Source organism: Trichosurus vulpecula, chromosome 5 (assembly GCF_011100635.1).
Source record: "Trichosurus vulpecula isolate mTriVul1 chromosome 5, mTriVul1.pri, whole genome shotgun sequence".
Taxonomy (NCBI): domain Eukaryota; kingdom Metazoa; phylum Chordata; class Mammalia; order Diprotodontia; family Phalangeridae; genus Trichosurus; species Trichosurus vulpecula.
The window spans coordinates 294643480-294656010 of NC_050577.1; the positions used below are offsets into that span (position 1 = coordinate 294643480).

Consider the following 12531-nt stretch of genomic DNA (forward strand, 5'->3'; position numbering starts at 1 on the left):
GGAAATATAAAAAATCCATTGAAATGAGAAGTGAAACTGAAAGCTGATTCTGTGAAAAGACTAATACAACTAATTAACCTTTAAAGTTGATTTTTCTGATTAAAAAGAATGGCAAAAAAATCAAATCAAAGAAACAGCAAATAGCATGGCAAAACCAGAAGAAATAAAAAGAATAAGCAGAATCTGTTACATACAGTAATATTCTAAAATAAGAAATGGAGGAACTCAAAAATATAAAATACTCAAACTGTGAGAAGACCAGATAGGAGATTGAGTTATTTAAGATCTCTATTTTCTAAAAGGAAATAGAACTACCTTTAAAGACGCTTCTAAAGCAAAAAGCTCTTGGTCCTCAAGTATTCACAAAAGAATTCTCTCAAACTGTTAAATTTGTATTCATGCTACACAATTTATTATCAAAAATTAAGAAAGAATTCTGTATTTCATTAAAACAAAGACATTTCATTAGACAAATATAGTCCTAATACTTAAACAAAGGAAAGACAAAGATCAGAAGAAAAATAACAGGCCAATATCATTAATAATAATTGAAAATTTTTAAACAAAGTCCTCTCAAATAGGCTACAGAGATTTATCCAAGAAATCATTTATTATGGCCAAGTTGAATTTATACCAGGGATGCCAGGATGGTTCAACATTTGAAAGACAATCCATATTGAACAATCATATTAAAAACCAAAACATCCAAAACCACATAAAGGCTTTTTCTGCATCCATTGAGAGAAAGTACAACACTAATTCATGCTAAAAACCCTACAAAGTATAGGTATAGAGGAACTGTTTAAAAAAAATTATTCACGTGCATTCACTTCCACTTTTCCAAAAAAACATTCATTTCCATAAGATTTTGAGTTCTAAATTTTCTTCCCCTCCCTTCCCTCCCAGCTCCCTGAAACAGCATGCAATCTGATATAGGCTCTACATATACGTTCATATTAAACGTATTTTCACATTAGTCATGTTGTAAAGAAGAATTAGAACCAATGGGAGAAACCACAAGAAAGAAGAAACAAAGAAAAAGAGAGAAAATAGTGTGCTTTGATGTGCATTCAGACTCTGTAAATCTTTCTCTGGATGTGGATAGTATTTTCCATCATGAGTCCTTTGGAGTTGTCTTAGATCCTCGCATTGCTGAGAAGAACCAAATCCATAAAGGCAGTCATTGAACAATGTGGCTGTTACAGTGTACAGTGTTCTGGTTCTGCTCACTTCACTCAGTGAGGAACCTTTAAAAAATGCCATGAAGAGCATGCCAGAGCTACTAGGATCATATGTAATAGGGATGCACTTGAACCTTTTCCTAGAAATAAAGGAGTAAAGTGAGGATGCCCACTCTCCTGACAATTACTTGACAGAGCTCTCAAAGTATGTGTGTGTATGTATGTATATATGTGTGTGTGACTATATATGTATATACATATATACCTATATGTAACCATAAAACTTTCACAGTTTGCTGAAGATATGACAATATACTTGGAAAATCCTAAAGAATCAGCAAAGATACTGATTGAGACAATAGCTCTTAGCAAAGTTGCAAGTTACAAAACAAACCCTCAAAAGTCAACTACAATGGATATGATAGCAAAATCTAAGAGGCAATTTTAAAAAAAGGGAAATCTCATTCTAAATAACTAAAATGCTCATAAAGTGACAGTATCATTGTGGGCAAATCATTCCCTTCTTCCATCTGCACTGCCCTGCCCCCTCCCTTCCCCAGGCAGTTAACAGTAATTGAACTGGTCTGTAAGATAAGTCAGTTAGAAGAATTGAACTGTAAGCATCCATTCAACTCTCAACCCTTGGCTTCCAAAGTGGCTTGTTCAGAGTCTTTCAGCTAGCATGATACAGATACAGGACTAAATTCAGATATTCGGTCTCAAAAACCTGAACCTAAAATAGGGTTCCCTTCGTTCTTCTCCTAGGACACCCTCATCCATTGTCCATAGACTGCCCCAGCCTACTGCTTTTAGGTTGTCGATTGCGTCTCCATTTCCTGCAGGGTCTCATAGATCTCAGAAAGCTCCTGCAGTTTCTCTTTCAAATTCTGAGCTTTCTCCCTCAGTTTTGTTGCTGTTGGAGCCTTTGCCCCCTTTGATAAATGCATGGAATCTTGCACAACGGCAGCTATATCCATTAGAACAAAAACTCCTGCAAACATTGCACCCCTTATCCTGGCTTTTTTGGTCATGGCCAATACTGTGCCTGTAAAACTCTTGTTGATCAAGCCTGGGCTGGATTTGACCAGGCCCAAGGCACGGGCGTTTGGGATGACATCATGGAAGGATTTACTCAGGCTCCTCATTGCACCAACAATTCCACTTATCAATATAGTTAGAGGTTCCACAATACCTTTTATCTTTCCCTCAACCTCATCTAACTCTTTCTTCCCCTGTGAGTCACTGCTAATATCAATAACACTTGCAGCAATACCAGTCAAAGTAGCTGCGACTCCCAATCCCGTCCCAGACATGCAGAGGGCCAAGCTCCCTCCTGCTGTTACAGGGGCAAGAGCAAACCCTGCTATGGTCAGGAGGCCCGAGATGGCACCCGTGGAGCTGGCTGCTACACCGGTAATGGTGCAATTCTTGTGAACCTTGTCAATTTTGTCTGCCAAGCAGCGAAGCTCTTTGATAAGTTTTTCTAGTTGCAGTTTTGTGTCGGGAAAAGCCTTCAAAAACTTTTTCACTTCAGTCTGCATGTTTTCGTACGTCAGATCTTCATCAGCACCATCCATGCTTTTGTATTCTAGGTGCAGGGTGTCAGACAGTCAATCGGCTTCACCCCTGTGAAGAGCAAAAGTCAACAGATGATGAGGATATAACAAGAGATGGGAAATAACATTCACTTGTCTATAGAGTTCTAACTATCCTGGGCCATCTCCAGTTGTCCTCATAAAATATCAGGCCACTGGACCCAGATGGCTCTGCAGGAGAAAGTGAGGCTGGTGACCTTGCACAGCCCTCCCTCACTCAAATCCAAGTCAACTGCAAGTCATATCATCATTTCCCTGATGTCATGGTCCTGATGAAGGACAAACACAACAACAAGAGTTTTAATGCTGACCAAGTACTTGTCTCACCCTTCCCTGCCAGAATCCTAGAAAGAATACTCTCAATGCACTGCTTCTACTTCCTTACCAACTGCTCACTCTTCAACCCTTTGGCATCTGGTTCCCAAACCTAGAATTCTGTTGCAACAGTTCTCTGAGGTCACTGATGACCTTCATACTCCCCAGCACTCTTTTATGTGTTCTCTTCTTTATTCTCCCTGTAGCATTTAATCCTGAGCACTAACCACACATCTTTCTTGATATCTTGGCTACATATCCATGGTTTTCCCTCAGTGTCGTGGAAAGGGCATGGAACTAGTATACAAGAAATATGAGATTAAGAATAATTCCCCAAAAGGTAAGAACTTAAGGAAAAGTAAGTGATCAACCACCTGAGAAAGGACTCCAAACCACTAATAGGAAGAAAAATACAAATTTAAACAATCTGGAGATTTTTCCTGCAAATCGATGAAATGGACAAAATGTGGTCAGAAGGACCATAGCAAACTCATCCACATCCATACAGTATATGTGATCTACTTGCATTATATAATATAATCCCAGTGTTTATTACAGTGGTGGATACATAGTAAGTGCCAGCCAAGTCTTTCTCTTTCGTTAATTTATTCACAGGGAATTCATCGGGAAATGTAGAATTTAAAAATATTTTAGTTTCTCCCCAATTAAATGTAAAAACAATTTTTAGTATTCATTTTTTAAAAAGTTTTAAGTTCCAAATCCTATCCACCTCCCTCCCTTCCCTGCTCCCTGAGATGATAAGCAATCTGATATAAGTTATACCTGTACAACCATGTAAACATTTCCCTATTAGTCATTTTGTGGAAGAAAACTCAGAGAGGGGGGGAGAGAGAGAGAGAGAGAGAGAGAGAGAGAGAGAGAGAGAGAGAATATAAGTATGCTTCAGTCTGTATTCAGACATCAGTTTTTTCTCTGGAGGCGGATAGCATTTTTCATCAGGAGTCTTTTGGGATTGTCTTGGATCATTGTATCTATATTGCTTGGCACAATGCCTCACACTTTCATTGTTGTCCAGTCAATTCAGTTGTGTCCAAGTTTTCCTGACCCAATTTGGAGTTTTCATGGCAAGATACTGGAGTGGTTTGCCGTTTCCTTCTTCAATTCATTCTATAGATGAGGAAACCAGGGCAAACAGGGCGGAGTGATTTGCCCAGGGTCACACAGCTAGTAAGTGTCTGAGGCTGGATTTGAACTCAGGAAGATGAGCCTTCTTGACTGTAGGTCCACATTCTATCCACTATGGCACCACCTAGCTGCCAGCCTGTATATATCAAGTGCTGAATAAATGTTTTATCTATATCTATCTGTCTATCTATCTATCTACCTATCTGTCTGTCTGTCTGTCTATCTATCTATCTTTCTACTTACCTGTATATTTATAGACTTATCTATCCATCTATTTATCTACCTACTTATCCATATATCTATTTATCTGTGTACTTATCTATGTATCTAGTTACTGACTTATCTACCTAGTCCATTTATTTACCTGTTTATGTATCTATGAGTGTACTTATCTATATATCAATTTATGTATTTATGTGCTCACCCATCCATCCATCCATTGATCTATCTATCCACTGGCATATATGTGCACATATACATGCATACATGTGCATAGACACATGTGTTGTGTACGTGTGTCCCTATGCATAGATGTGTATACACGTGTGTGCATGTACATGTGCAGGTACATATGTATATATGTGTATATACATACATACATATATACATACATACACATACATATACATATATATATACATACATACACACACCTATATCTCTGTTTGACACTCAGTGCTCTCCCACATCAAGCCCTTCCTATCTTTTCAGTCTTCTTGTACTCTACCCCCTTCTATGTCCAGTGACATCAGCCTCCTGGCTATTGCACAAAAAAGATACTCCGTGTCTTGGTAGCTGGAATTTTCTCTAGCTGTCCCCCAGGCCTGGCATGCTCTCCCTCCCCATCTGTGCTTACTGGCTTCCCATCTTCTAAAGGAAGCTTTTCCCAACCCCCCTTCCTTCTGATGCCCTCCCTCTTTTACACATTCCCTATTTATCCTACATGTAGTTTCTTTGTACATGTTTATTTGCTCATTGCCTTCCCCATTAAATTGGGAGCTCCTTGAAGGCAGGCACTATCTGCCTCTTTCTGTGTCCTCAGCCCTTAGCAAGGTGTCTAACACATAGTAGGACCTTAATAAATGTTTGTTTATTATGATTTGTCTACTCATCTATCTATGTATCTATCTTATCTCTATATCCATTTAGTTATCTATCTACTTATCTATGTATCTATTGACCATCTTCTTGCCTATCTACTTATCTGTATGTCTATCTAGCCAGAAAACTTCAATAAAACTTTTTTTAAAAAGAAGAAAAAAGATGAGACTGAATGTGTATTTTCTATTCATAATTGTCCTTGTGACCTCAGTAAAGTTCTTTGTGTTGCTGGAACCTGGGGGAAAAGTAATCAAAATATTTTGAAACCAAAACGAAAGGAAAAAAAAGCCACACAAATATTTATAAAGTGCCTGCCCCATGAATGGCACATCAGATGGTGCTGGGAATGAAAAAATGGTTCCTCAGCTACAAAATGAGGAACTTGGACAAGACAACCTTAATTGTCCCTTCCACTTCTCAAACTATTTTTTCCTGTAGTTCTGGGCCATGAGCCATGGGATTACCTCCCCAAAACCTTCTTACTGACAAATCTCTCCCAAACCTGGTCATCATAGAGCAGTTGATTCAATTCCCTTTGAGATCTCCTTAATTACCCATTTTTGACCAGGAAGAAGGGAAACAAAGTGTAAGAAAAACACTGTATAAGTAATTTTTGTCCAAATACATTGAAAATGTTCAACTGCAGGGAGTGGTGCTGGTTGACACCAGTAACCCCAACGGTCTGATTCTCTTTCAGGGAGCCCCAGGTCGAGGGTAGCACTATGACTCTAGAAGACTATGTAGGTCCCTAAGGGGGAAGGGAATGGGGATCTCCATAGAGCCAATGGTTTTCTCATTCAGGACAGTCTCAACTATGTGGTACTTTGAGGCAATGGGACTAAGGAAGTCGCTGAGGGAGAAAGTAGGACTGAACAGAGAGGGAAAGCAAGTTGTTCTCTTTATGTGCTTAAGGCACTTGGTTTTTGCAGTTTGGGTTGGTTGAAATAAAGGCTATCCAACTGACCTGATATACATTGTTAGCCTGAGTGCTTGCATAGCAGTGGAGGTTTCTTTTTATCCACAACCATTGATACTTAAATATAAGCTATATAATGCTACCCAGAGGAGAAACTGGGTAGAAATTAAGTGCCCCAGACAAAACGACATATTGGGAAGGATCCATGCAGTTTACCACACAGCTCTCTCCCAAGGGGCTCTCACCTGGCTCCCTTGTTCTCTTCCTAACAAACTCATCACTCATGGCCATTGGACAAAGGCCAATAAGAAACACCAGCCCAGAGCTAGGGCTCTCTTGCTCTTCTCTGTTATCTACTCTCCTTTTAAGAGGGATAGAGAGACTCCTGCCTTTCTTAGGACCAGTGGCCTCAGCTGCTCACTTCCTTTCCCTAAGACTGTGGTGACAAGCTGGCTCAGCCCTCCTCAGACCTCTGGAGGACATCCTCTGCTTTTCAGGTCATGCTTAAGTTCAATGTTTGTGGTCCTATCTGTGATTTCACAGGGTAAGGAAACTCCCTCAACCAAAGCAGACATAGGTATGCCTGGTCTAAAATGGTCTTGTAGGGTTAGCTGGGGTTCCCAGAGAGTTAAATGACATGGGCAGGGGCAAACAGACACTAAGTGTCAAAGGTCAGACATGAATCCGGGTCTTCTTGTTTGGAAGCCAGTTTAGATTATTTGGTAAACGTATGTGTTGCTATCTGCTGGCACAGATTAGGGGCTGAGGACATCCTAGCCTGCTCCTATCAACTCCTGGTTTCTCTGCATGCCCAGTGAGGACCTGGACCCTGACTCCTGTTGTCCCAGATTTGATCTGCCACCTCTCTTCTCTTTCTTTTATTTTTTTTTGGAGGGGGGAAAGCAGGGCAATTGGGGTTAAGTGACTTGCCCAAGGTCACACAGCTAGTAAGTGTGTCAAGTGTCTGAGGCTGCATTTGAACTCAGGTCCTCCTGACTCCAGGGCAGGTGCAACCTAGCTGCCCCTCACCTCCCTTCTCTTGACTGGGCTCCAAGTCCTGCATAATTCAGCCATGACCCACAGCTTCCCTCCCCTGATGAACTACAGGGGGAAGGGACTACTTTTTGTTTTTATCTCTGACTCCTGGTTGCTGGTACATAAAAGAGTAATCACCTAAAAATGTTTATGTGCAGAAAATAAATTGAGTCAGCATGATATAGTGAAAAGAGCACTGACTGACTCCCAAGGCAGAGGCCCTGGATTCCAATTCTGCCCAAGATGCTCACTACCTAAGTGACATTGGGGAGGTCTGTCTCTGGGTCTCCCCTGTAAAGGAGGGGCTGGACCAGGTGGACTTTGAAGTCCCTTTCAACAATAGGGCTGACCCAGGCAGCAGACAAGCGTTCATATAAAGCAAGGGGCCATCCCTCCCGCATGGCGCATCCTTGTGACCATCACTTGAACCCAGTCTAGAACCAAAGCAAGCCTTCTCTCACTCCATGGAGGATGCACAGGCTCAAGAAACTGGGTGACGGAATAGATGGGGCACTTGACCTGGAGTCAAGAAGACAGAAGACAAGAGTTCAAATCTTCTCTCAGGTACGTACGTACACCTGTGTGAGCTTGGGCAAGTCAGTGCTTCACTTCATGCCTCCATCTCCTTATCTGTAAAATAAAGGGCGTTGGTTTAAATGGCCTTCAAGGTCTCTCCAGTTCTACAACAATGATCCCCGTTTTACAAACACAGTCATTCCAGCTCCTGTTTGCAGAGCGCTTAGAGGTTTGCAAAGCACTTTACTAACAGCAACTCAGGGAGTATCATCTTATTAGACCGATTGGACAGATGAGGAAACTGAGGGTCAGGGATGGGAAGTGACTTGCCCAGGGTGACACACAGATGGTAAATGGCAGAAATGGAATTCGAACCCAGGTCTCTTGACTCCAAATTCAGATTTCTTTTTCCTCAATTGCCCCAAGAAACTCCAAGAAACAAATATTCCTATTTTTACCTTCCCTCATATGTCCCCACTTCTACAGTTATACAATCAAAACCCTAGGACAAGGCCTCATCACCTCTTGTCCTCTGTCCCCTGGATTTGGGGTTGCAATAGTCCAGAGAGAGACATAGCTCACCTCCTAGCAGAAAGCCAGTGGACCTAAAATCCAAAATGAATCGTGCATTTTGGGGGTATGGTCAATGCGGAAACTCATTTTGCTGGTCTCTATGTCTTTGTAATCGGGGTTTTCTTTTTATAGTTTTTTAAAAAACTGTTTACAAGAGACAGACTGGGAAGGGAGAGATAATAAATGTTTGTAAGAATTAATGAATAGGATTAATTGTAGGATTCCTATCCCAGAATGATGAAAAGTCCAGGCACCAAATGTTCCTTGGGGGTGGTAAGAAAGGCCCTTGCTCTAAGCTATTGTACTTGTCTGATGTCGTACAGACACTGTATTCCTAGTTACCATAGAAAACAAATTGTTCAAATAAAGATGCTGATATGAAAAAAAGAAAGGCCCTTGAAACTTATTAATGGCTGGGACCTATCCCAGGCTTCCAGGGATACCAGCCATGATTGTTGAACTTGTCAGGGTAAACGAGGCCACCTGAGGCCCAGAATTACATTTTGGGCTGATTGATAGTCTGGGAGAGTGAAGTACAACTAGGGGCTCCTGGGCCAACCTAGGTGGAGGCTTCTAGATCCAGAGCAGGAGGAAACCTTGGTGGCAGCTCATCCCATGGACTCATTTCACAGAGGAGGAAAGTGAGTCCCAGAGAAAGTCAATGAGTTACAGATAAAATCCTAAAAGAGCCTTCAGGGACCATCTAGTCCAATGTCTTCATTTTACAGATCAGTAAACTGAGTCTTTGAGAGGCTAAGGGATTTGCTTAAGGTCATACAGCAAGGATCAGAGGCTGGACTGTTGAAAATGTCTACATTTTTTACACCACGACTTTCTCTCCACTCCCAAAGTTAAAAAAAAAGTTTCTGAGAAAAAGGAGAAAAGTTTTCACTAGCAAAGATGTATAGGATAGAAAATGCAGATTGTCTACTTAGCCTGACTCCTCGCCCAGGTTAACCAGCTCTCAGCTTCCATACTCTTACAGCCCTTGTTAACCCCAGAGAAGCTGGGGCCTTTAGAAATACCCCAACACACACACACACACACACACACACACACACACACACACACCCCAGAACTGCAGCCAAGAATCATCCTCATGTTGACCTTAAGAAAAGTCCTCAGAGCAGCCCCAAGCTCCTTTACCAGCTGCCTGCCTTCTTGCATGGGTGGCTCTGTTCCTGCCTCCTGCAAGTGAAGCCCAACTTTATCATCTTCCCAGGACTTGGGGTCAGGGCTCCTGGTCACCAGCACAAAAGAATCCTCAATCTAACACAAATGTTCTTACCTCTCCAGGGTCTGTTCAGCCAGCCAGCAGGATGGAATGGAACAAAGTCTCTGAGAGATGATGCTGTCCAACCTGTAGCATATTATTCAAAACCAAAACTGAAACCAGAATATCTTCTTAGCTTATTGTTAACAAAGGAACTGCCACCCACACACTGGATGACCCACCTACAATTGTGCAGCAGTTAGGGACATGGTTTAGAGAGTCATGGAATGGGAAAGAATCTAGAACTTGGGATAGCAGAGCTGGCAGGGAATTTAGAATGTAGAAGGGCAGGTACCCAGTAGCAATGATCCTATTTATCTCCTCACAGCCTTGCTTCCAGGTTCAAACAAGACAATATGCCTAAAGTGACTTATAAACCTTAAAGTGCTATGTAAATGACTGTTAATATTAAATTATTGTCTGCATACTTATCTGTGGCCTGCTCCAGTAGAATATAAGCTACATGAGGGCAAGGACTGGACTTGGTTGGTTGATTTGTCTTAACCTTCATATCCTCAGTGCCTTGGTGCTCTATATCACTTAATAAAGATGAGTTGAATTGAATTGGAAGGGAAAGATCTTTCTCTCCCTACATTCTAGTCTTTAAACTGTTGGCTAAATAATCTCTCTTATATAGAGATAATAAGCCACAATGAAGGAGATCCACGTGGGGCTCTCAAAGTACCTACCTGACCTGAGGGTGAACCGGCAGTGGCTGCCCAGCTCTGCTCCCCAAGTGGGTGGAAGGGGGGAGCTGTCCTTTGAGAAGACAAGAAGCTACATCCTTAGATGTCTACAGGTCCACCCACATGGGGGCTTCTCCATGACCACAGAAGCACTGATGCCAAAGGACAGGAAATGCACCAGGCTGAATAGTGTCCATATCAGGGGTGGTGACAGGAATGGGAGTACCATGGGCAGTGCTTGCACCAAGATGATCCATTTTCTGAGCTAGGGCAAAAAAGGAAATCCAGAAAAGGATGACCAATGTGGAGAGAGACTCGGAGGCCATGCTAGGTAAGAAACATTTGAAGGACCTGGGCTTGTTTTCCCTGGAGGAGAGAAAACTCAGGGGGTGGGGTGGGGATGGGGGAGTGGGAGGAGGTCCATGAGGACAGCCTTTCAAATACTTTATGGCAGCCTAGTGGAAGAGGATTTGAGCTCATTCTGTTTGGCCCCAGAACATAGAATTGAATGCATTTGGTGAAAGCTGCATTGAGGCAGATTCCATCTAATCCCAATACAACTACTGAGATGCTGGGTCCCCACACTATAGAGGGTGTGGGTGAGGGGCCAGGAAGCAGGCGGCCCAGGGGCTAGAGGTCAGTGATAATTAAAGGGAGCAGAGGAAGAGAACTGGGGTGAGGATGAGGGTGCTGAAAAGGAACCCACACCTGAGCTGGGTGAGTGCAAGAAAGCCAGATCAAGGTCAAAAGGAGGCTTTTTCAGGGGGCGGAGCCAAGATGGCCTCGTGAAAACAGCATCTTACCAGAACTCTCTCACAGGTTCTGTCAGATTCCTATAAAAACGTGAATCTGAGCAGATTTGAAAGAGTTAGAAACCACGAGCAGTCTGAGCAAGGCAAATTTCCAAGCCAGGAGAGTCTGGAAGGCCAAAGGGAAGAATCTGTAGGTTGGGAGAGCGCTCAGCCTGCAGAGCTGCTCCAGACACCACCAAAGCGGAAGTGGCTGGGGAAACCAATGTGGGAGACAGGCTGGGAGAAAGCTGGGCACCCAAAACCGGCGGAGATCCCCAGGCCTCCCAACACAGGATGGCAGCCTGCGGAATCAACGAGAGGCAGCGCAACGCCACTGGCTGTGAGATATCGACTCCTGAGTCTTGCATCCCAAAGGTTTGAAACACGACTTCTTGAACTACCGGGAGACATAATGACCAGGTAAATGGCTCTAATCCCTCCCCCTGACCCAGAGAATTCCTTGGGAAAAATGCTGGAATAGAGGAGACAGAAGTGGGGTTTCAGTGGCCCAGTAGTGGGAGTTCCTGAGTCCCAGAGGGGCAGAGCCAGCAGGGGTCAACACCAGGAGCCTTGCTCCCCCAGGGGAAGTGCCAGACACTAGCTTAAAAAACAAAGAGCTGAGACCATTGCTGAAGAGCAACAGTGCTGGAGAGCAACCCTAAGGGAAGAGACTTCAGGCAGTCAGACCCCTCCCCCACAGCTCAGGAAACTGAAGGCTGTAAATCACAAAGCCAACAACTAGACTCACAATCCCCAGAATAAGAAAGCTGGGACAGAGAGCCCTGAGCCCCAAAAGAAGAAATTTATTGTAAAGTCAGGAAAAAGCTAACCAACATGAAAAAGAACACAAAAAAACCGAGGGCCATTGATTCTTTTTATGTAGACAAGCATGATCAAAATTCCAATTTGGAAAAGGATAGCAATAACACTATACCAACATCTGATACCTCAAAAGGGAATGTGAACTGGTCTCAAGCCCAAAAAGCATTACTGGAAGAGCTAAGGGAAGATTTTGAAAACCAAATTAGGGAGGTAAAAGAAAAAATGGAAAAAAAGGAAAAAAATCCAGTGACGAAATCAAGTCCCTAAAGAATAAGACTGGAGAAATGGCTATGGAGATTCAGAATCTAAACAGAGAAAATGACACCCTGAGAGGTAAAATCAGCCAATTGGAAAAGGAGACTCAAAAGTAAAATGAAGACAGTAACTTATTAAAAATTAGAGTTGAGCAAGTGGAAGCTAATGACTCTATGAAGCATCAAGAAGCAGTAAAACAAAATGTAAAGAATGAAAAAATAGAAAAAATTGTGAAATACCTGATTGGGAAAACAACTGACCCGGAAAATAGATCCAGGAGAGACAACTTAAGAATTATTGGTCTACCGGAAATACACAATGAAAAA

General features: G+C 42.5%; 1 protein-coding gene across 2 annotated transcripts; it reads right to left on the reverse strand.

The window, feature by feature from the left end:
- Nucleotides 1-1057: 1057 nt before the first annotated feature.
- LOC118850763 (apolipoprotein L3-like) lies at nucleotides 1058-9749 on the reverse strand. 2 transcript variants are annotated; one of them, XM_036760400.1, is made up of 3 exons: nucleotides 9667-9749; nucleotides 7809-7919; nucleotides 1058-2807 (listed from the first exon to the last, which is right to left on the reverse strand). In XM_036760400.1, the coding sequence occupies exon 3, from the start codon at nucleotides 2756-2758 to the stop codon at nucleotides 1991-1993; it is 768 nt and encodes a 255-aa protein (XP_036616295.1). In that variant the 5' UTR covers nucleotides 2759-2807; nucleotides 7809-7919; nucleotides 9667-9749; the 3' UTR covers nucleotides 1058-1990. The 2 variants fall into 2 exon arrangements, with proteins under 2 accessions (XP_036616295.1, XP_036616296.1); XM_036760401.1 differs by lacking the exon at nucleotides 7809-7919 and having other exon boundaries at nucleotides 9667-9735.
- Between the last annotated feature and the right edge of the window lie 2782 nt (nucleotides 9750-12531).

Coding starts and splice junctions, on each gene's coding strand:
- LOC118850763 (XM_036760400.1), bottom strand. CDS start 2,758: ATGGATGGTGCTGATGAAGATCTGACGTACGAAAACATGCAGACTGAA.